Source organism: Onthophagus taurus, chromosome 2 (genome assembly GCF_036711975.1).
Source record: "Onthophagus taurus isolate NC chromosome 2, IU_Otau_3.0, whole genome shotgun sequence".
Taxonomy (NCBI): Eukaryota; Metazoa; Arthropoda; class Insecta; order Coleoptera; family Scarabaeidae; genus Onthophagus; species Onthophagus taurus.
Window position 1 is genome coordinate 5,971,054 of NC_091967.1, and position 25,736 is coordinate 5,996,789.

General features: G+C 34.7%; 1 protein-coding gene and 1 long non-coding RNA gene across 4 annotated transcripts in view; one reads left to right on the top strand and one right to left on the bottom strand.

Moving 5' to 3' along the window:
- The first annotated feature begins 24 nt into the window (after window positions 1-24).
- On the top strand, window positions 25-25,367 carry LOC111427614 (transmembrane protein 47). 3 transcript variants are annotated; one of them, XM_023062840.2, is made up of 5 exons: window positions 25-196; window positions 4,136-4,191; window positions 19,592-19,778; window positions 23,384-23,533; window positions 23,589-25,367. In XM_023062840.2, the coding sequence occupies exons 2-5, from the start codon at window positions 4,138-4,140 to the stop codon at window positions 23,810-23,812; spliced, it is 615 nt and encodes a 204-aa protein (XP_022918608.1). In that variant the 5' UTR covers window positions 25-196; window positions 4,136-4,137; the 3' UTR covers window positions 23,813-25,367. The 3 variants fall into 3 exon arrangements, with proteins under 3 accessions (XP_022918608.1, XP_022918610.1, XP_022918609.1); XM_023062842.2 differs by lacking the exons at window positions 25-196; window positions 4,136-4,191 and adding an exon at window positions 11,185-11,655; XM_023062841.2 differs by lacking the exons at window positions 25-196; window positions 4,136-4,191 and adding an exon at window positions 18,996-19,406.
- Window positions 4,125-25,736, bottom strand: part of LOC111427615 (uncharacterized) — a 43,526-nt gene continuing 21,914 nt past the window's right edge. Inside the window, exons 5-7 of the long non-coding RNA XR_011639606.1 lie at window positions 4,713-4,890; window positions 4,276-4,419; window positions 4,125-4,209 (exon numbers count right to left, since the gene is read on the bottom strand). This is a non-coding gene — a long non-coding RNA (uncharacterized lncRNA). The remainder of the gene's footprint in view (window positions 4,210-4,275; window positions 4,420-4,712; window positions 4,891-25,736) is intronic.

A 25,736-nucleotide genomic window follows, 5' to 3' on the forward strand; every position in this document is an offset into this window, starting at 1 on the left:
ATTTTTAAATCCAATAAACACTGAACATAACCTTGCCAATGAATACACTCCATTCTCGCCATGTTAGAACGAAAGATGGATGCTGTTTCATCTCTCAGTAAGCTCGCGTCATTATCACGTCAGTGATAATAACGTAGTGATCGTGTGTGACGCATATAGTGAAGGGATAAGGCTCCTGATTGGACGGATAAAGCAAGTAAGTATTAATTTAATTCGCTGTCCCATATCTACAATAACACAATCAAAACAGTCCATTTAATTTTAATGTTCCTCTGGAATTTTTCGTGTTTTTATTGAAATTGGGTCAAAACTTAAATTGATTTCGAAGGATATTTTTAGTTTAGATTTTGAATTCAAAACATGGTAAAGGTTATCTTTAGACCGTGACGTACTGCGTTCTTTTTTGGGACTTAAACGTTCTTCATGGTTCAAGGAACAAAGGTAACGTTACACTTTGTATAGGGTAAGGTTGCTTTTTAAGGGACACCTGTTCTTAGGTATAAATGAGAATAGGGTTTGGGTAGGATTTGGATTTAAAATTAAAAGTAGGGATGGTTTTAAAGGAACAGGTGGTGTTTTTAAATTTCGTTTTTGGATTACTCACACTTTTTTGAGTCATATTTCATTAATTTGTCTGGAGTCTGCTTTGTTTAATAAACATTTAAATGCTGAATAAGCGAATTCTTTTCGTTTCCTCGTGATTGTTTTACATTCTATATTTCAACAATTTTATCACATGTTAAAGTTGAAATCACATCAAAACAGGATGTGAGAAAATAAATATTTTAATTGTTACAACAAACATTTTTTGACATATTATTTTTGGTTATGTTTAGAAAGCGCCATCTTGATTCACACTTTTATTAAAAAGAAAAAAAGATCAAAGTAGTTCAAGTTATGAGTCATCGTTATACAGATGTACATAAAAAAATCAATTTTATATCATAATCCATTTGGAAGGGGCTCGGAGCAATCTGTACATCCCCCTCAATGCCTATCCAAATGAGTCAGATTTTATTGTATGGGTGTACAGGAGATCCTCTTAAAAGGTATCTTTTTAATACTCTACTAAATGTAATTTAAAACATTAATTAATTTGAATATAACCTTTGTAACGTCAATTTACATTTTCCACCTTAATTTACAGGCATACATATATATTAATTTGAAGAAACGGCGGTCATATCAGTACGGATATTAAGCTTCATTAGCAGTAAAGTTCGGGCTTTGTTTACATACATTTTCTCTTTAAGGTATCCCTATAAGAAATAATCGGCGCTTCTCAGGGAATAGCTGATGGTGCCTCGACGGAAGAAAAGTTTCACAACCTTAAGTGATTGGTTTGCGATGTAGCAAATGGCTAGATCTTTTTTTTGTTGTTGCCGTGCTAAGGGAAGCGGCCTCTCTTGTCATCGCGACCTATTAGATCTATTGTAACTTACAACCTCCAAAGGTTTAGGGCAAATCTAGGTCCTTGATGAACCTTAGTATTGCTCTAAAATCTTGTTCCTTTATGCTATTAGGTGTCAAGCAAGAGAGCTTTGGCTACGCAGTCACACACAATATATTCACCAGTCTCTGACTTATCGTTGCAAAGTCGACAAGTTGATCCTTAGCTTATATTTCTCTGATTGTCTGATGACACTTCTCTGATTGGCAAGAAAGATAAATATACATTTAGTTTAGCTGTAGTCAACAAACTGTGTTGGTAATAACAATAATCATTTTAAAAATATGTGAGTTAATAAAAGGCGAAACAAATAAAATATGTTGTATATAAAAGTATTAAATTTAATTTTATATCCCCAGCAAATTTAAATTTATTATTTACATCATAACTTTTTTAAGTCGGATTCTTTACGAAGTCGAGGCACGATTTCAATGAAAACGCAACGTTTCATAAAATAAACACAGGACGACATTTCGGTTGGAAGGACTAAAGCAACAGAAACGGCAGCAAAGCGTCGTGGCCCCGTGACATTTTCATGAGAGAACGTGACCGTGCACGGTGCTCCAGTTCTTAGCCGTGCTAATGTTTTATTCACGGACTCTTGTTACGCGATCCGTTCGGTTCTTTGCACTTTGTCGCGACACCACCACTACCATCATCATCATCTCGACGTCAAAAAACAAAGGGACGGCCTCGTTTCGGCATTAACGACGGCTCTCTCACTAAAATAACGACGTTACTCTATACGGAAAAGTGTTTTAAGAGAAACAAACGAGTTTTATATCGCATTTTAACATCTAAACTGCCAAAATAAAAAAATACATGAGTGCTTGTTGGGACAAACTAGTAGAAAGGAACCATTGTTCGAAATGGAATTCGTGGAAGTGTTACCGCCTTCTCTAAAGCTGTTTAGGCGTCATAATATTTGATTTGGCGCTATTCCAGAAGCTTTTTAACTCGACCCCAGGAACAATAACCATCGTGTTGGAGCTTTTTGACCTCAAAAATCAAATTTCCGCTCGATCTTATTTTCTAGGCACATACTTCTATAATCATATTGAATAACATCTCAGTCTAATAAAACCCAAGTGACTATTTTATTATTTTTTTTTGTGTATTGACATAAAAAAATCTGTCTTAAAATTGATGTTTAAAGTTTAAATGAAATTATGTAATTTATACAGGAAATTGTGCGGACATTTTCAATTAGAGAGGAAGCTCCTAATAGAACCGCAACTCAGCTTTCGACGCTTTAATTTAATCGGGATTCTAGTTCCTGTTAAATTATCCAGTATTGTTGTGGTGTTTCTGTTGTAAAAGTACTGTTCGTCGTCGTGTTTTTTAGGGGGCTTCTCTTTTTGGTTATGGAGTTTCAAGACAATTCCTAATATGACCAAATCAATATTTTCTGCGGTTTAATTTAATTGAATTTCCGGATTCCGTGAAATTATTCGGATTCTGTTAAATTGCTGTCATTCCTAGCGTGATAATGTGGTTTCCAAACTGTGATTGCAATCTTGAAATTAATTCAAAAATTTACTAATTCAGATTGCTTACAGGAATGTGTAGTTTAGAATATGTATGCCAATTAAGGCGTTAACCTTTAAATTTTTTTTTTAAATCTGCAACTCTATAAGAGGATTCAATTAAAAAAAATTTTTTTTCAATAGAACATTAATTAACGAATCGTTAATTTCATGGAATCCCGAGCTTTTGGTTTTAATTATCCGGAGTTTTCCATTCGATGTAATTCTTTTAATGTCATTTTTTAAAATAACGAGGAACCCTTAAAATTAATTGAAAGAGTATTTTATTTCAGTAAGGTAATGCATAATTTTTGGCGTATTTTGTTGTTTTTCTCTTTTTACGATTAAGACACGCCCAAAACATTCGTCTCTTCCGTTCAAAAGCAGCTTGGAGCAATAAAACCGCCTCCCGCGTTCAAGAAATGTGGAAGGACCTTCATACGCAGACGTGTCTCCTTGTTATATTTTCGCCTTTGTGAATATTTAAATCGAGTTCCCTTTGAAAGGGCTTCCGCTTCTAGCACACAGGCTTCTGTCTGGCAGTAACAAACTGCGCGAGTGCTACTGCCCCCGCGCTAAGGCTCCCTGAAACGTCGTTTGCGCCACCACCAGACAAAGCTGCGTAATGGCCAAAGTGGTCCATTTCTAGAAGGGACGGATGCTGCAAAAGTTTTTGCGGTTTTAAATTTGTTGGGCTTTCTTTTTTTTAGAACTCTCTTCCTACTCGTGTGAAATACGAGTTTTGAAATAGAATTTATTTACATTAGAAATTGTCTCTAACTTGTTTCATGTTGTAATTATCTTTGTTTATCTATAACGTTTTTTTGGCTGGAAACATTTTAAAGTACAAAATAGCTTTTGTGTACGTTTTAAAAGGAAATTTTCTGGGGAGAAGCAGGCTAATTTCCCAATTTGTTTCGTTCCGTTGCGGTTAAGGCGCCCGTCGAAATAAATATGGTAATTTAATTACCAGTTTTAATTTGCAAACTTTTCGTCTCGACGATTCACCATCCAAAAAACCCTTCCGACTTTTTGCAGGGACGCCTTTTATTAAGGATTTGCGTCCCCCATTATTCTTGGCCGCCATTTGCATCCGGATTTCCTTCCTTTACTTTTTTTCTATAATTTTGTCAAGATTTTTTCCTTTTTTTGTTTTCAGACATGGCGTCCCCAACTACCACCATCGAAACTGTCACCATTACGAGACCACTAAAGGTAAGCTACATCATAATCCTTATTTCAGGAATGACAAAAAATAATTAAGCCTCTTATTAAGCCGATACACGTCGATCTACTCACCAAAACGGAATTACACTGCAAAATACCCGAGCTTAATCCGGTGTTTATTTTAACGCTTTTACTAGTTGTGCACAAACTAGGACGTTATGCAATAGTAATGCGGTTTTACTTCAAATATACGGCTGCATCTACAATTTCGTGTTTCTGCAAACGAAAATGATTAAATATTTAATCTGCAACACCAACGAAATTTCAGCAATAACTGGACTCCTTTACAGCTACACTATTGACTACACCTACAATTTTCTTATCTAAAACTAAAGGTTTAATTATTTCTAGTATCGATTCCCTTTTCCTTTCGGCATTTCTTCGACTGCAAGGCGTGGAAACGTGTTATCTCGTGGGGAAACTCGCAATCTCGACTTCCGGGGCGTTCCGGAATTGTTTAGAGAGGGGAATCGAGGGCTCTGGGGGAGCGCAGAAATAAATGGAATTACCGTGTGAAGGTTTCTTCCGCGTCTGCAAGGCTACCGTTCCGTTGCATTTCTCTGTCGCGCTCGTTTGCAGGTTGACGTCGTCGCAGCATTGATTAATGCAACATAGATGGCACATTATCGTTCGAGAGCGCCTCCGGCGTGTTAAACACAGATGTTTGTCTTTCTGTATGACAGCTCCCTGGAATGTTAATCGACCAGATTTAGTAACGAAACATGGCTCGAGTTATATACGTTATTTGCATATGTTTTAATTAAATGAAAAAACACGTTATTTATATCTCTATCGAATCAATAATTTATATATTTAAATTACAATATGTATAATAAAGCAGGAATAGTTTAACACAGTGACACAACCTAATTGTTAGTTAAGTCGAGGTTAATGGGGTGACATAACTTTATTGTTTTCAGTTAAGCCGAGGTCGCTTGCGGCTGAGGCGGTACAAGATGATACAATATTAGACAGAGCCTCGGCTAACCGCAGTTAGACCTCGGCTTGACCAAGCAAAATCATATATTCTTCATAGAACGTTATTTCGAAGTTTCTTGCAAGCGGGGCTTTTCAATATACCGGGAATTACTAAAAAACCATCATCACATTTACAATATTTTGTAACATTCGATATAATTTGCTTCTTCTTAGTAATACTTTTTGAATAAATCCCGCAAGTACTTTATTTTTAACGGTAAGTGGTTCTAACGTAAAAGTACCTATCTCTTAAACTCTTAAACATGTCCACCTGGAGCGCAAAATTTACGCCACCATAAAGACCAGCTCTTAAGCTCGGTACTTTATAGTTCCGATTAGGTCACATCGTATCGTCCTCGAACAATTGAAACCCTTTATCTGCAAAATTGTAGTCTACAGATTGTGGCTGCTTTACAATTGTGTCCCAAACGTTTCCCCTTTACGTCTATTTTATTGGATTAATTTTTTTATGGTGGTCGGTCGGTAGTGATTTAATTAAAGACTCTTTTTACTGTGGTACTTAATTGAGTTTGAGATGTAGGATTAGATTATGGTGTGTCAAGTGGGTACTAAATTGGGTCGTCCGGTCTCAAAACGTCCTTGAAAATTCAATATTAAACTAACTACCTTGTTAAAAGAAGCTTTCTCGTGGTAAATTGTGTTATGTGAACTATATATGCGCTTTTTATTTAATAGATGGTAAAACATAAAATTGAACACATAATGAAAGTGTATTGATTTTATTTCAGAAATAAATCACATCAACGTTTTCGAGCCCAGATCGGGCAAACATACGGAACTAATAGCTTTTAACAAAGTAAATACGTTCTCTCCAAGTAGAATGCACACGAATTTAATTAAAACTATAAAATGGCATAACATTTTTATTTAATTAAAAACAATTTATTTCAAAATTACCTTAATTAATTAATAAATCTTATGTTTTCGCACGCCTTACCAAAGCTGGCATACATTTGAAGTACTACGATACCATCCTTGTAACGAACACGGAGAACAAAGCGGATTGGTGCTTGTCGGATCGGGTCTAAAGAGAGAGATACAAAAGGGTTTACACCGAATGAACCTTTGGCATTAATTACACACGTCACAAAGGCTAGAAAAGTAGGACCTTCGTGAAACAACAAAAAAAGTAGGGATTAAAAAAAAATTGAAAAGCTAAACCGTGAGGCGCGGAATGCGCGAAACGCCGTCGCTAGTTGAATATTTTAGTTAGCGCCACGAAACGAAGCTCGCAAAATTGCCGGCTGCTTGGCACACTGCTGTTTCAAACGGGGGCGGCAGCCTCTACAGAATATGCAATCTGAACGGACGGTCAACTTTTTTAATAAAGCTCCCCGGGTCGGATTTATTCTCCTGCACCGGGGCGCTCTTTTATTATTGCTTGTTGCGCACCACACGTTCGTTAGTTTTATGTCTGGGTAGTGGATAGATAGGGGTATTACATTTAGAAAGACTTTTAAAAAGATTATACATCACAATTTTGTACTGTTTAAATAACATCTGGTACAAGACAAAAATTAATTTCAACATCATTTAGCGATTCAACCCAATAAATTTAGGTGGGTTTATGAGATGGATAAAATTTCATCGGCTAAATTGAGAGGGTAAACACAAATTCCATCCTGTAAATCACACTTATACTGTTCATTTATCAAGCTAACGGCAGTTCGGCCCAATTTATCATAGGTTGCACGCCGTTTGATAGGGCCGAAAGGTCCGGAAAACTAAAATTACGAAACGCAATGACACCAAAAAGTTCGGTCGGCTTTGTCCCATCGATTAAACGGGTTTCATTAGGGAAATTTATGACACACAGAGGTACATAGAAAAAAAATTACATTTATGACGTGAAAATTCTTCTATCTAATTTATTTTTGGATTAACGAGTACGAACTTAAAACAATATGTATTTGTACTCCAATTAAAATTGAGTGGGATGGCGTAAACTCTAAAAAAAACAGCGAGGGAGTTAGTTTGTGGGAGCTTTTGGTCGATTTTAATAACGTTTAACGTAAGGATATTCGTAAATCTTGGTCGCCCACGCCCCCATACATTACAGAGCGATAAATAACGCCTCAAAACCACAAATTACAACCTCCAGCTCCTGCGGATGCGATGCATCGCGCGCCCGCGTCCCCAGAGGTCGTTTTTCAGGCAAACCTCGAGCAGATCTAATCTAACAAACGGACAGCGGGAAACGACGGACGTTTCTCCTTCTATAAAGATTTTTATAAAAATTTCACACCATCATCGTTTATCTCTATTTAACATTAATTCACTTTCCCAGTTTAGTATAACAACAAGAACAATGTTGAATTATTAAGCTATATTTTTTATATAAAGCATTTGACGTTTTGGAATCCCATGTTCCAACCTTCTTCAAAAAGAAGTTCGAAGTGATGAAACCGGTTAGAGTTAGTTTGTTTTTAGGCATACAAATCCGGTTAGTACAGTACATACCATACCTGGCTCGTTAGAGTGTAACCGTTCTTCAGGAATACATTTTTCAGAAATACACTCCTAGTTCTATGCCCCATCTGTCTTCCTAGTGACCAAATCATCCACGGAAGGTAACTGTGTTGCAGCTCCCGTGATAAATTTAATTATGATGCGTTGGGAGTTCAGGTTATCTAGGACCTGCAGACGCTCTTTTCCATGCTGCCAGATCACTAAAATTTCATCCACGTAACGAATCCATAGCTTTCGTTTCCACTGACTCTTCCTAAACGTCTAACTCTGTTCCAGGTTCTGACGCTCTTGCCTTGCATTTTGCTGCTTAAGAGTCTTTTGGCATTCTATCTTTGCTCATTCGTGTTATTTGACTTAACCAGTCCATTCCAGTATTTGCAACTTGGCAAATTCTGAGATAAGGGCTTTTTTGGACAGATGGTTAAGTTTCATCTTGTGTCGCCTTCTCCATATAGCATTCTTCTTTCAAATACTTCTAACTTATTCTTTGCGCTCTCTGTTACAATCCACATCAAAAATCCTCATAGCCACTATAGGTTCAATTTTGTATTTCTGGTTCTTAAGATCCTTCTATATTAAGTTTGACACCCCGGTACGTAAAGTTACTTCGTGAAAAGGCACTGTTAAAAAAAAAATAATTTGGAATTACATAACTTCATATAGACATAACAACACATTTAAGCGTAGTGTTTTAAAAAAGTAAATATTTTATCTAACAAGATAATATTTTTCCAAAAAAAAAGAATAATCGGTGTAATATTTTCAACATATTTTATAGTTGTGTTTGTTTAACACGCCCTTCAGACAACTTTTAAGCGCCTTTTGCCCGGTACAAAGCATTGTCCATTTGGGGTGCCCGGTTCGTTTGCTTGTTTAAACTTCAGTTTCAACGCGTTAACACTCGTTATCTTTTATTCACTTTTGTGTATGTACAACAAATAAACCGCCCGCTTGTTTGAGGTTATCTTTTTCGTTTTAAAATGAATTTTAATTCTTTGTTATTATTATAAATGATATTATTTTAAATTAAATTACATGACCACCGAAGTGAATGTTAGTGGGAATCGATCGGTCCGGGGGATCCGCAAATCTATTAAATTCCTGAGCATTCGTGACTCCAATTACACTGCAGGTCTGCAGTCTGCGTCTAGAAAATGTCAAGCTGCAGAATCGCCACGTCTTAATCTGTATGAACAAATTAAAAGCGTGACTATTAACATTTTCTAAATTGCAAAATGGATTTAGATTATATATTTTTTTTTCTATTTAGGTGTTAGTTTAAGATTACAACAAATTCTTTATGGAAAATCGTGACTTTAACTTCGTGATTTCGTGAACTTGGATTTACCGTTAACATTTTCAATGGACTTTGTATAGTTGGAGATTTTGATCACGTAATCATCGTTTTTCTTTCTCTTCAAAACGACGTCGATTTGTAATCTTAACAGTTCCGGTAAGTTTGGAGAGTTTTTAAGGTCCGTGTTGAAGTGGAGAGCAAATCTTAAAGAAAAGCACACCTGGGACTTTAAAATTCACTCGTCCAAACAACCGACAGCACAAAGCGTCAACAAAGTTCAATAGATATATCCGACAACGTACTAAGGAATGTATTCAGTGTACCGTGAAATTCCTCCAGGTGATAAGGTATTAATAAAAGTACTACGGGCATTTTTAAGGGGTAGAACAGCTCGCGGGAGAAAAATAGCTTTGCAGCTCGAAGAAGGAAGCTGCGGAGGTATTGATGTCACGTTTTCTAGAGCATGAACCTCTTCGAGACTGGGGGACACAATGAGAGGAAGGTAAAGATTGTTCAAGACAAGAAAAGCTTGGGGCAACATTTTTTTTTGTAGGTAAAAATCACTCGTTTTATATTTTGTGCTTATTTTATCTCAACTGAATGGTAATTACCAACTAATTAGCACAGAATGTAATGATTGCTCCAATTTTGTATTGTTCGAATATCCCAACCCACTTATCAACCCTATTAATCTACTTTATCAGTTCACACCCCCATGGAATCATTTCGACTAATTATTCACTTAATCGATTATCAACGTTGGGCTGTTCACACCCCACTTCGATGACAGACCCTTAAAAAAATCTTTTTTAGTAGAAATTTTTTTATAAAAGCAATACATCGACGTCACTTTTAGGTGTAATACCGTGTCATCTTTGACGTTTGATGAATGATCGTCCTTTCATAAACTTATCTTTCCTGTTAATCCCCAGAAGGACACAAGGGTAAGTTGGAGTCCATTAGGAGGATTATGAAAACGAAGTCGATCGGAGGGATTTAGGTTGAGATGGAAAACTCTCGGGCTTGGCCGTCGCTGGGAAAGCTAATTGTCTAAATTTTAAGTGAATTACCGTTTCGCTTTTCCTTCGTTTCCGGTGAAAAGTTTACTCGCTGACCTTTTAACACTAACTGAATTTTCCGAGAAGGTTGTGCAAAGATTTTTAAAGTAGTAAAGAACCAATTGGTTAATTTAATTTACCGAAAACTAATTTAATCTTAAAAGGATTTCAATTAAAAGTCACATTTTTTTTTTTATTAATCTTGCATTATTTAGTTTTGTTAGAAATTAAATTAATATACAGAGTGGCACAAAAGTCTTGTTTCACGCTTCGATTTTCTCGAGAGCCCTCTTGTAACATCAAAGCTTCTTCTTCATGTTTCCGAGTAGTAATCAATCCTTTTCCTAGCAACTTAAGCATTCACTTAGATGAATCTCTATAACCTATATTAATGCACTAATGTCTATCATGTTGTTAAAATTGTATCTTCTTATAATAAATACGTGTTCACGCTGTACTTAACGTATCCATGCATCTTGTTTGAAAGATTGGGGATTCCCCAAAACACTACACTTTGTCACCACATTTTAATTGACATATATTGCTAATTGTAGCGCCTCGGCCGCAAGCGACCTCAGCTTAATCAAACACTTTGCAACCCTTCTGCTCCAAACTTACACATTTTTTCAACCTTGCAGCTTATTTAGGAGTTAATCCGACTTTTCCTCTATTCTAAATTTTAAAATACACCTGAATTTATTTTGCAAAAAGAAACCAAACTAACAAAATAACTTGCGATTCCTTTTTCATAAAGACTATAAAGAGGTAGTATTCAATGCTATGGAATGTAGAAATTCCTTCAATGCCACGCGAGTCTTGAGAATAACAAAAGTAAAAGGAAGATTTGAAAATCCTCAAGATCTATGAATGAAAAGAGAGACTTAGGATTAGGAATTAGTTTTGTTTAGGATTAGAAAAAATTAAATTAAATTTTGATTAGATCATTTCTAAACAGTTGGTTATAAAAGTAGGCACACAGCTTCTTCTTTACCATCTCCTACTTACTATTTTAGAGAAAGAATGAACGATTAACATAGCGACGGCGCAACTCTGATCGATTCGTAGAGAAGCGGTTGAAACTGGAGTGGGGGGCGCCGGTGGCGTCGGCGTCGACGTCGAGAACGTTGACGTCTGCCACTTGTACGTGAGCCCCACCGAACGCACGGTATATCCCCCCGTCCTACGTGTTCGAAATTTTGTGATACCGTTTTCCAACCCCCTCCTTTTCTGTCTCACTCAACAAACCAAACAAGCTTAAAAAAAAATATAGCACACCATCAACCGGTACATATCCCCCCTTTGTGTTCAGTGGATTTAACTTGTGACGTTTCTGCCAAAGTGATTCTATTCTACGACTACCGTTATAAACCGTCCTATATATTTCCCCCCAAAAATCCCACCAACAAATTTTTCTGGATTACAGAATCCAGTGTGGTTGTTAACCAGCAACAACATGTTTAAATTCGAGAACTTGTATAATGTGTGTTTGTTTGAATATTTAAATTTATTTAATTGAAAATTTCCGGGTTAGTTTTCGTTTTGATTGAGATTTGATTAGATTTTTTTTGATTCTGGTGAGGTGGTAAACGAAGAAGGGAGAAGAAAATGGGTGAAAATCAGATAGCGCAGGTAATGTAAAAAAAAATTGGAAAAAAGGACGTTAAAAAAATTGTTGAAATGGTTTTGGGGATAATATCAGGGATATCGTATTTTATTCGAGCTACTGAAAAAGTAGAATCGAAAATAAAAGGTAAACCCTATCATTGTTTCGGGATACGAATGCTATTGGAAAGGAACGGTCGATTATTTACGGTGTAAAGCCCAATCGACATCTCGTATTATTTTGGAAAAATTGTTTCCGCAACGCGCGCACCAAATATTTTCTGTATTTAATCGGATGAAACTACCGGTTGGTGTAATGGATTCAAATTTATTGCATTGTTAAAAAAATCCAGGTTTTTCCGTTGCTAACAGTGAATTTATTTTAACTTTGTGTTTTGTCAGCTGAAAAATTGTTATTTCACATCTACATTATTTAAATTTACTTTATTCTTTTAGGAACCTTCTTTTTTTGATTGCTTCAAAAATCAACTTTTTGAATTCCAATTGCAACACGATGCTATAACGAACCGAGGAAATACTAACGGAAGTAATTTGTGCGCTCCCGTTGCAGATGGCGCAGCATTTTCCAGAACTCGGCAACCCCGTAAGGACGCGATTAGGGTTAAATTGAAAACCGGTGGCCTCAAATTTGCAATTCGGACTGCCGATTACCGACAACGAAATTTTGTCTCTCAACCTCTATTTAGAATTGTACACATTTATAAATGACCGTATTTTAATCACAGTCTTAATCAATAAAATTTTAGTTATCAATTTTGATCGTCGTGAACTTTAAATGAAATAGAAGGTTAAAGTTGGCATTAAATTGCATCCACCGGTTGAACGAGTGTCGTCGTTGTGTCTTTCGCCGAAGGAGACACCATCCTCCAAAACTTTATTAAAGTTCGAGCTTGCGAGGCACTTCGGAAATTGGAAGACGCCAATCCTGATTATGGTATCGAAAAAAAAAATGATAACAGCAAAATCCGATATGGTTCCCTACAAATCTTTAAACTGCGATGACGAAATCTGATTCCGCATTTGGTGTCACGTGCGCTATTTCTGACATAAACCGGATGGATTCACATAACTGATTTGAATTTAAATGAAACCGCCGTGTCTATTCATTCCCGTCATCCCCGAGCCTTCAACGTTCTGATTCGATGCTTTTATCAATACAAATTGTGTAAACACGAATAGGTAGGCAACTAATTATACTGAGTTGAGTAATTACTTATATTGAGTAATTTATATTGATTTATATCAAATAATGTTTATTTATTTTTGACACTTATTACGAAAAAGATAGAGTAGTAACTTTAACCTCAATGAAGACCGATTTAAAAGATGTAATCCCATATGAGATTTTTCAAAGAACATTTTCTTCGCGGTTAATAAAATCCCTTAGTAAGATAATAACTTCTTTTATAGCCCCATTAATGGTTCCTCACTGTACTTCTTAAAACCCGCTGGCAATAATTTATTCTCACCCGATTCAAATAGGTTCCCATTTCGACAGTTGGACGAATTTAATGTAATCTAAGGATAAAGGTGAGCTATAAAGGATAATGTACGGCCTTATCCGAGAAATCCGAACCGTAAAACCTCAAATCTCTCTAGAGAAATATTAAATTCTTCCCTGTAATAAAAAAATAAAACGACTTCCGGAACTCTTTAACTATTTCTTTTGGAATGACCCAAAATTGATTTTTTTTAAATTACGTTAAAGTATGATGCAGTTTATCTATCTGATTCACAGAATAATAAGATATAATTAAATAAAAACAATTTTAGAGGAATATAAATAATAATTTTTAGAAATTCAGACAAACGAACCCTATATGATGAAGTGCTGATAACGGAGTTAAATAATGAAGCGTGTCAAAAGCTTTAGAGGAGTCAATTAGGGATGAGTGTACCATTCTGTCATCTATTTCACACACAGTATCGTTCCGTAATGGTCCAGCTATGAAAACGAGAACGAAATTTTTTTTTTTGACATTTAAATAAATATTTTTTGTTAATATTAATCATCATTAATTTTATGCACTTTTTTTTGGCAATATTTAAAAGCATTTTTGTATCAGTAATCGGATGTATTAATAATTACTACGTGAAAACTATAAAGGCATATCACTAATTAGCAAAAGTACTCACAAACATTGTTAAAGACAAATGGGAACCTTTAGCAAAGAGAATATTGAGAGAGCGTTCAGGCCTGGACAATTAACAACTGCTCATATATACGGAAAAACTTTGGGAATACTACATAAACATATTCCAATTATAAATCGATTTCAAAACAGCTTACGATAACATAGATTGTCGTCATAGATAGTCTCCTATCAATACTGCTAGACTTCGACATTCCACCAAAGCTGGTTAGAAAAATGAAGATAATAATGAGTTACAACTTTGAAATGGTACAAGACTTCATATCCCTAGGAGCAAAAGCAAAAGAGGTAATTAAGAGAATAAATGAGACTGGATACACTAGAGAAGAAAATCTTAAGAAAAATAATGGGAACGCGCATGAACCACGAATTGTACTAACTATACGAGTCTTAGATTATAAAAAGTTCAAACGGTTAATATGGGCAGGGCATGTCCAGAAGATGCTAGATGAAAGAATAGCAAAGAAATCACTACAAGGACAGCCTGGAGGTAGGAAACCAGTTGCGAAATATAAAACTCGATGGGGGATGAGGTGTGGTAGAATGACAGGAACATGTTAAGAACTGCAATCTCAATCAGAAGACGGAGATGGTTGGAAGAGGATTTAATAATGATAATGTTAAGGTGCTTTTTCAATTCACAATTGTTCTTCTATCAAATTATTTATTCAGCACACAAGAAATAATTGTGCTCCAAATGATGATTGTGTTAGTTAAATTTTTGTATCTAATTGATGTAGTATCTTTGCTGTGCATGGTCTATTTGTAGGAATTTTTGTGATAAAAATGATTGCAAAAATGGCATTCTTTCCGGAATCGCTTGGTCTAAGTGCACTATCGTAAACTGTATACGATCCATCTTCCTCTAGAGGTTTAATCTCGGTGGGCAAGCTTTCCAAAGTTAAGATATTAACTTTGGAAAGTTTGAATTTTGAGTACGGAATGCTAAGTGGTATGAGTAACGATTCAAAAATTCTTCTCGGTTTATCAAAACTTTTCTTCACTTTCTTTATTATCAAAGCTTTTCCCTAATTATTCGCACTGAAATAGTCAGATATTCAGGATGTATTCTATGTACAGAGCCTTTATAAGATTAGCAGTAATGGGACAGTGAGATTATTTTTTTCTTCAAGGCTTGAGGTGAACTTTTTGATTGACAATGAGAGTTAGAATAATTGGAGTAGTTGAAATAGTTGCGCTTACTTAAGGGATAATAGAGGTCCTTGGAGATCAAATTGTTCCATACATTTTAGAGATTCTCACTCAAATAGTTGAAATATCGACATTAATAATAATAGTATACACTCACATATAACCTAAACATACCTTAACTACTTTATGTTTTTAAATGTAGCTAAATTCCTTCCCGCTTCAATCTTTCCGCTTCCTACGAAAGACATTCATCAGCATATAAAGATCCAGATTTTTAAACTAGATACTTATCCCATTATATTTATTTTAAATATTTGCTCTTATTCCTTTCATCACCTTTAATAGCTGATGATCAATGAATGAACCGCATATCGCCGGCTTTGATTACATCAAAGTAAGTTATCCACGTAACAATGACCTACTATAATAATACACACTGTACAGCAAATCTCTAATAGCAGTATTAATCTGCATATCACTTGAAACAGTTGATGATCCGTGAATGATGCATATCGCCGACATAGAGATTATTTGCTGATATTCCCGAATTAAACCCTTTGCCGTTCAGCCAAAAGCGAAAATATTAAATATCATTTTAGAAGATGATATCGTACAAACACATTGAAATATCAAAATTACATTAAAATATTTTCGTGGTGGTTTATCGTATCCAGATACTGTTGAAATTTTTTCTATGATGTTACACATTTTAATTGATATCTATCGATCGGAACGGATGGACATGTGATACAGGACATGGGAGAATGACGAATGGTTTCCCGAAGGATCGGGGGGTAAAATTCAACGCAACCGATATTAATTAACTTTCTCCATGTTGGAGAGGGAGGACGTGGAGTTCGTGTCAGATACTGATCGCGGTTACTGTGGGCAACCTTCTGAAAAATCAATAAGCACGTGGTCCTTGGAAGTTAACGTCGCGAAGTTAGGGGAAGCTGGTAACCGAGACTCTCGGTCTTCTGCAGAGGATAGCGATGGCGTTTTCTTAGGGTAGAAACTTGGCTCACAACTTTCGGGATTAACCAAGCCTGAGGGCCGAAATTTGAAGTATGAAAATCTTCTCTTTGTTTTGACGGTGAACGTTGTATACACCGGATTAACAAGATTAGGAGGAGAAGTGTAGCCTCGACAACTTCTGAATAGCTAAAACTACCGTCATTTAGACAAAGCTTATTGTTGGACGAGCTTTAAGTTTAATGTAATAATTATTTTGGAAATCTACAAAGTTTGTTGTAAACGAGATGAAAATAATAAATCTTTGTATATTATTGAATAAAAAGAATGGTATTCGAACAGATACAAATCGATATATGTGCCCTTTACAGCACGTTTCAGTCGTCGTTCTTCCAGTTTGCCTTTAAAAAGGTTCTTGACGTCTCGACGTCTGGCGTCTCCGGCGGCGCCGTCGTCGTAAAATCATACATTACTCAGGGCCTTTTCGCCCGGATGGGCTACACCTAGACGGTTTATGACACCGAACGAAATTGCGATACCAATTTTAACTTGGCCCTACATCGAGTTTACAACTCGATAAGGGCAACGGCACCATTCGTGTATACACCACAGTAAAAGAAGTCTTCCTTCATCAAATTTAATAATCCATCAATTTTATTTCGAAATGAAATCAATGAAAAAATAAAGGACCTTAAAAGCCCCTTCCCTCGTTTATCGAATGCCTAATTTCCACAACAAACGGTTTCCGACCGAGATCCATTGGCGTCTAATGGGGTAGAAAACTGGCCTGGACGGGGAGCCTCTCTCGATATTCGGGATGCCGGGGACGTGACCCAAACCCTCCGATTTCTCATTTTCGACCCAGCGCGCTTTCGGGTGTATTACAAGGAAAAACTCCGGGTTTTCCGTGAAAAATGGCGTCCATTTCCTGCGTGTTTCCTTCTTCTTCTCCCCTAGGTCCTGCGAGATTCATGCAAATAGCTAACGTTGCCTAAGGTATAACGTCTCTAAGGAATGATAAGGAACATCCCTTTTTCCTTTCACTAAAAACCTCGACATTTTCTAAATTGTTTTTAATCCGTAAAAGGAATGTTAGTATGCAACTCAACATTCTAAAAATTGATATATTAGGTTGACTAAAATTAAATATTAAGTAAATATTAAGATATTTTGTGAATAATAATAAAAGCTAAGTTTAGATTGTTAGAAATTATTCATGCTGATGTAGTTGGTCACGAGTTTTGTTCAGGTATGTGTCATTAATAATTAATGTGATGTGCATGAATGTTTGTGAAAAGGAGATTGCTGCCATCTGCAGTCACGTCGGCGATTCTGTATGCACCACCAATATGGGAAAGAGCCCTACAGTGCAAAAGAGATTACTAGCAGCAGTAAATAGGCGTTTCATCGGCCTACAGGATTGTGTCGGGCGTGACTATCGAGGTTATCGCTGGTATCCCCCGATAGATCTCCTGGTTAGAGAGAGATCAGAGCATTACATGGAAAAAATTGATGATGGAAAAATTGATTGCCTTGACACAGAATGGACCACGAGAAGCTGGGGAGAAGGGGATTTTCAGAAGTTATTTTTTCAAGATAAAAATGTCGGAAACAACTTTTGCGATGTTGAACCCCAGAACACACTCTGTTTAAGTTATAGAATACAGAACAGCTAGAGAGGACTGCCAAAGGGTGCGTAAAATAGCGTTGGGAGATCACAATCCAGATGTTAGAGCGGGAGAACAAGTAGCAGACCATTCAGAAGATGATTGCCATTATGACGCGAAAAGAATTGCGCGAGGGGGAGGATGTGAGACGGGTTCGCTTGGGTTGGGTTTGGTTGAGTTGGGTTCGGTTGGGTTTGCAGCTTATTGTGCTTCTCCTCTATATTAAAAAAAAATTGGTCGGTTGGGTTCGCTGCTTGTTACACTTCTTCTGTGCATTCCCTGAATCCAAATTTATGCTTCGAGAGTAGCCTTTCTCTTCAATATCATTTTGTAGTAGTTCTAGCAGGTTTATTCCCCTAATTTTCAATAACCCGACTAATAGACTTGGTAGATGGGGTTCCTGTTCCTGGCTTGTGATGAATTTTCCAGCTAAATTTGGAACTGATTGCATTAATCACCGTTTTCTATCAAATTTACAATCTTGCACTATCAAGCCCGAATGCTTTCTTGACATCATCTTATTAAAAATATTATCGCTCATGCAAAAATCATTTTTGTTATTTTCTTCACTATATTTATAAGTTAATATTCGATTTAATTTTTTTATTGCATAGTTACAATTAACAAAAATAATTTGTAAGTATTCGTTTACAAAGTATAAACTGTTCAATAATAAACCATAAAAAGGGACGAAATGAAGGAAAAGCACGTTTTCTTATTGTTCCTGTACCATTTAGCGCAATAAAGAACCGTTGAATTACAATACGACAAGGGTCTGTGTAAACAAAAAACAAGGCTTTGTTTCATGTCTCAAATAATGGGTGTCACGTTAAACTTGAAACAATGAAAAAGGTAAAAACAATTCATCACATCATATTACTAATCACACTAATCGGTAAAAGATATCGTTTCTCTGAAAGCAGATTAATTACAATAGGGGATAATAACAATATTTTATTTATAGTAAACAATTGATTCGTAATTAATAAGCTTGTTGAGATTCCAATCAATTGCAAAGTTTTCTGCAAACAAACCTAATATTAAATCAAATATTTCAATCACATAGTCAATTGAAAATCAAGGTTATGTTATTATATATTATTAACTACATACTAATATTCAAAGCGTTGTACAACTTATTGCAACTACTATCATTATTAGCATACAAGTTAACACTTCAAAATCGTTCTCATTCCTTAAATTCATAATATCCCTACTAAACTTCTTGGGATACCATAAAACTTCAGTATAACCCAGTTACTTTACCTGTTTCGGAAATACCCATTTTTACCCCTCTTTAAGTTTTAGTCCTACCAATAGTCTATTTTGAGACATCCAGCCCCGTGTGTCGTTTTTTCCGTTCTCAAATTTCGTGCGTCCAACCGCGTGTGGTTTCTACACACACGATTAAGCTTGCTTTTACCACTCACTCGCTTCTCGCTTGTGTTCAATCGATGACTAAACCGACAAAAGAAAACCGTACGCGATAAAAGAACGAACGAACAATGGTATAGAATCTAACGAGTTTGCTGTTATCAGTGCACCTTCAATGAGCGGGGGGCTATTCCGAACCAGTCGAAGCCGTTCGATCATCCGGTGTGGACGAACCGCTCCACAAGAACTTCTTTAGGAATGTTGCGGCGAAAAGTGAAATCGATCGAGTGTTAGTGATAAAAAGTTAGAGCTGGTTTTTTTAATAGAGAAGTGACCTCCCGGAGGTTTTTAAGTTTTTGAATTTTTGTTTTCTTTGGTGATAATTATGGCTAACCAAAGGGAAATGCAATTGGCTGTTAGCACTGTTAAATATCGAAAAGTATGTTTGAATTTAAATTTATTATATTTTTGTTTGTTGGGTAATATGAGGTTGTTAATTTTCTAATGCAACGGTTATTGTAACGCAAGAAGAATTTAGTCATTTATATCAACAAATGTAATCTAATCTTACTAAATTCCTTTCAATTATTACTTATTTTTAAATAACGTTCATTCCTTTTCCAGGTCATTGCATTTATTTGTGGAATAATCGTAATAATCCTTATGATAATGGGATTGGTTTCCACGGATTGGTTGATGGCAGCTGGTTGGAGACAAGGTTTATTCATGCACTGCATAGAAGAAGGCGCCCCGCAACCTTTACCGTTTAACATGGTAAATCCTGCGGGATGTTATCCATCGAGAGACGCAGGTAATTACATATCTGATCTTAATAATAATTTGTCTTAAACTTCTCATAACAAAACTGAACTCTCAACTTTCGACCATGAACTAAACTGTTATTGTCGTTGGGGAATTGTCCCTTCTCTCCAACTGGCGAACTTCCGACAACGTTAATTTCACTTAAGTAATCAATTCCGGTACAGTTATAAAGACGTTATCTTACCTATAATTCTCTTTGAATCAAAAGATTAAGAATCTTATTAATCAAGAGGAAAATTATTAAAAAGTTAACGGTAATAAATATTTATTATTACTTAAAGTTGACGTTAAAACCGATAAACGCGATAATGTCGTTTGAATAGAACGTTAGATACAGCTGTGGGTGACACAAAGCATGTCCATGTTCTACACCATAACGTTATCGGTTTTTTAAAGGGAAATTATTGACACAAGTGGTTTTATGATTATTGGACATACTTAAAATATTTTTGTAAAAAGTTTTTCAAAATTATTTGCTACACTTTAAAAATTCATAGATTTTATTCGACAGAATTTCGTGTTCATATAACTTTAACAGCTCATAAATCGTATAAACTTTATCGATCTTTGAAAGCAATGTTTCAATCTAACCCCACAGATCCGTTTTGTCAAAAGATTCAAGAAACTTTATATTTTTCTAAACCCACTTCTGCAACGCAGCACTTCAACTTTGCTCAAATTGAAAGTTTATTTAATGTTAACGAATGATATGGAGCAGTATAATAACCCTTTTTTAGGTTTAATGTAGGAATTAGTTTCGTTTCAACTCAAGCTTTAAAGTTTTAAACAAACTTATAATTGACAATTAATAATAGTAAATAACCAACAACTAACTTCACTCGAAGTGATACCAACCTAAAACTTATTATATTCAATAAAATGAATATTTCCTTTTTTCAAATTAAGCTGCGATTGTAATGAGATGCTCCTTCACGTTTTCGAGGCGTTTAAATAGTGTTTCAATTTCAATTTAAGAGTTTTTGAGAATTAGATAAGAATTTTCATATTATAGTAGACGCCACGAGGGCTGGCAATAAATCATCATTTTCCGCTCTTACAAATGGCATACGCAGTTCACAAACCGCTAGGGAGTAATGTGTGTTAGAAAGAGATAGCATTAGTATAATATGTCTGCTGTACAATTCAAATGGCCACGTCGAAAAAGTATGTCTGTTCTTCTAAGGGATGTAACTCTATAACTATAACCTCAAATCGAAACGGCTTGTGAGCGTTGTCATGAATCTGTCAGTGTTTTATAATAAAATTTAATCTTTAATATCTTTGACAATGTTTGACATATAACCTCCATTACTAACATAACCTACATTTAAATATATGTGGTGAAATAATCTAAGTCGTACGTCCATATCTTGATTCATACCTTTGATTATATATAATATGGATTGAGCTAACGAGAGAGATAGCTTGCGCAAGGTGATCGAACCGAGATAGACATAGAAGCGTACTGACATATAATGGGCGTGCGTTAATTTTGGCGGTAAATTTAAAACAAAATTAATAAATGAAAAAAGAAAAATAAAATAAAATAAAATTTCCTTATTATTTATAATACTTACAGGTGATGTGAAACTGTATTATCGCGAACTTTGCACACGAAACAATACATTTTTAAACATAACGGTGTGACTGGCTGTGACACAACAAAACGATAAACGTCAAATGGAAGAGGTTTGACACTTTTGTGCGCATGCGCCCGTCTGTTTAGTACCGTTTTATGTCTATCTTTGTTACACTTTCACATTATCGCTTTCCATCTGCGTCTATTCACCTTGAGCCACATTTTTGTTAGTAGATATATTCAGTTAGCTCAATCCATATTATATATAATCAAAGATTCATACTATTTTTAAGCGATCTGTCACTGCCAGCTCTCGTGGTTTCTACTATATAAGTTATTTATATAAAAATACGTTTTTATTTAACTATTGCAGTGGTGCCTGATGACGGTTTTTAAATAAAACCGAAACAAATTTGTAGCACTGATTTAAATTAATACAGGGTGATTCTCAACTTATACGCATAAACTTGGGAATTTATTCCTCATGACAAATAATGAGTAATAGGTGAAAAAAATTGTAGAAGCAGTTTTTTAGTTTCCTAGATATCCATGAAATTTACTTTTAAATCAAGAATACATATAGTTCGTTTTTTTTCTATAATACTTGTCAATGTACATTTTTTAGGGTTTCTGTTGGTATTATCTAGGATTCTTATAAAATTTGTTGTTTTCCTGATTTTTAGTAACATTTTCAGTAACTAAATAGTTGAGGTTAAAATACTAATAGATTTTTAGATATACGATTTTAACGAAGTACATTGTAAAAACGTGCTACAAAGTAATTAAATAGAACAAAACACCTTTTCTAGGCAAATTAACACCCCACAACATTTTTTATGCACCTTTTCTTTTTGAATAACGAAAGTTCAAACGTCCGTGTGACATATTTATTTCAAAACATGATAAAACAAAACTTCCTATTAATTTTACCAACTTTAGAACAATTTGGCAGGTATTATAGAAAAAAAATGAGCTATATAAGATTTTAAAATGACATCAAAGCAAGTGTTCCAAGTTGTTTCCAATATTTTCTGTACACAATTGGGTTCGGTGAATCCACGATGTCCCATTAGAGCGCTCTATACCAGTATCTGATTTTATAATCCTTGCTCAGTATTAACTTCTAATTTAAAGATTTTAAAGTGAATTTTGAGGAAGTCAAGTTTCCATCTTGACTAAACGGGCCATCTTTAAAAATAACTTGCCAAGGGTGTTGTACTACTCCTTTATTTAGAAATCGTGTGGTAAACTTAATAGACATAAATTCTTTCAACCTTAACTCAACGAAACTAATACTATTTTTTTGCAAAACTAACGACTTTTGTTGTTTGATTTGTGACTGCTATAGTAGCATGGTTCATGAGGAATACATTATAAAAAAAATCACTATTAAATTGCGAACATTTCTAACCGTAGTACCTAAAGATATGATGTACAGGAACGATTTTTAACATTTTCAAAAATATGTCTATTACCACTTAACTAAGAGACATAGAATTTTTTTCTATTTTTACGAGAACAGGTATGGGTTGGCCTCTCACCCGGTGTCCGCTTGACGTTGAGTTTCGGGACACCTGTATATGTAAAGGAAAATATTTAATAAAAAACTTCTTACTTGCTTGTAAAATAATTATTATTATTGGTACCGGTTTCGACTATTATTAGTTATCATCAGCCAAATTGTCAAAAAAAGAAAGTGTAAAAGCATCACATGTGTTTAAACAAATTAAAACATTAATAAATATTATTAAAATGTTAAAAATCAAAACTGTCACGAATTAAAATTAAAATAAAACGGGACGAGCACTTCATACAAAAATGATTTTTGTTTTTCATTTGCTTTTTCTGACAATTTGGCTGATGATGACTAATAATAGTCGAAACCGGTACCAATAATAATAATTATTTTACAAGCAAGTTTTTTATTAAATATTTTTCTTTACATTTATCATAAAAGATGGAATTTCCTTTAGTTTAAAAACATACACAATATTTTCATAAATTTATTATTTTAGCTTATATCCATGCCGCTGCAGCCCTTTGCATAATCACCCTTTTAACAAACGTAGTAGCAACGATTTTAACCGGATTAGGATTGAGAAGTAAGGACCATCATACAAAATATAAATACTACAGATTTGGAGTAATCGTGATGGGATTAGCGTGTAAGTGATTTCGCTAATTTTAAAACCATAATTATATTTATTTATTTTGTTTCAGTGGTTTGTATAACAATAGCATTAATAATATATCCAGTTTGTTTCGCATTGGAATTAAATTTTGGTAATAGAACGATTTGGGAGTTTGGTTGGGCGTACGGAGTGGGTTGGGGAGCGGCAATATTTTTATTCGGCGGTGTGATGCTGCTAATGTGCGACAAGGAGAGCGAAGAAATCTACTATAAGGAAAGGAAAATCGTGCACGACAACGACTCGAGGGCCTAGTGGCCACAAAGTCTGCCCGATGTTGTTCTCTGATTGTAAGATACTGACGAAAACAAAAACGATCGGCTGCTCTCAGAGACTTTGAACGTGTCATGTGCGAGTGTGGAATGGAGTGAGTGTGATTTAAAATAAAAAAAAACGTTGTACGTGTGCCTAGTCAGTTTGGTTCTTGCGTTTGCGTTTTTCGGCCTCTCTGGACGGTTTTTTAAACGACCCAATTTGATTATAATTTTTTCGTTTTTTCTATTCTTTTAAGACTGATTAATTGATAATTATTTTTTTATTTCTTGTGGTAAAATGGAATAAAATTAAAAAAATTTCAAACTGATTAGGATTAAAAAAATAAAATGTGACGGTTCGTTTCTACGTTCATTTTGCTTGCCTGGTACTTTCACCAGTCAGCCAAGTTTTGTTACCATTGTATCGTTGGGGACATCGCCACGAAAATTAAGAAAAGGTTCTCGAAAATCTTATTTTGAGAACTTTTCGCTTTTTCTTGGTGATTGTACGGGATGAATGAGTGAGTTGTTTGACTGAGAGACAACCCGGGCAGGCTAGTTGTGCGTTATTAAGACTTAAAAAATATCCAAGTAGATAGATAAAGGTAGTAACGTCAATAATTATTATTAATCTTTTTTTTAACAAAAAATAGCTGTTTTTTAGTGAATTTGCGCAGCTAATTTTTAATTTATAAAATTTAAAACGATATTTTTGTATTTTGGTTAGTAATTATTTAATGCAGGGCATTAATACTTCCCCTTTTTTAACAAAAAAAGACCACTTTATAATCTCACAAACATATCTAAAAGAAACTCCTCTTTTTGGAAATCAAAAAAATAGTTTTTCTAGTCTTCTTCCAAAAAAACAAAAAAAATTAAAAGAACCGGACCAATTCTTTGCTGGACAAACGATAATTTTGAAATAATTAAATTTTAAAACTGCCATATAGTTTGTCCATTTATATCAATAAAAGTCCGTTTCGTTCTCTTTCTACAGAAATTCCATTTGTTTCTCATTGACTTCGCGTTAGTTATAATTCGATTAGATAATAAGTTTAGGTTAAACTTAAAAATCGTTTGTAATAAGACTTATTTATATCGAACATGTACATAATATGTAAAAGATATCAACTGAGTTAATTAAGGAACAAAAATGTTGAAAAAAGTAACAATTAAGATAAAATACAAGAAGAACCTAAATATAGACTACTAAGATGTTAAGTAGCTTGTGTATATAAAAACGTAATGGGAGCGGAGAGTGCGAGGAAATCTTAAACGAGACGGAGTATCGGCGATCGTCTAATTATATGTAAATTAAAAAAAAAAAAAAGGAAATTATAAGAAGAAAATTAAAAGGATAATGATAAGAATATAATTATTACTGTAGTATTTGTCGAATTGGTGATTTTACGATGATAAAAGATGATCTGAAATTTTCTTATCTTTTGATCTGAAACGAAAATTACTCGTTTAATTACAATTTATTTATGTGAGTGTTTACTAACACTATGTAATTTATCCATGAATATGATGGTATCAAAATTTTTAAAAATTAAGTGTTTTTTCTTTAATCCCTACATTTTAAGATCTTCTAATAGTGCTACAGCCCGCTCTGAGTCTGTATTAATTTATTTTTTTGTGATCAAACTAACAATTTTAGGAGAAAATATCAAGAGACAAAAAAGTTGTGTATTTGAATCCCTCAATTTAAATCAAGTTTTTAGATAGGAAAATGTAGACGCATTGAAAAGTTCTGATGCAAAGTATTATAGGGGTTGATTATTTCAGCTCCTTATAATAACATTTTTGGGTAATAAAAATCGTGAAAAGTGTCATTTTATTAGCAAATTAGCTGCCAAATTTTATCCTTCCAAATTCTTCCATGATAGATTTATTAAAGAAAAACAATAATAAAAAAACCTAAT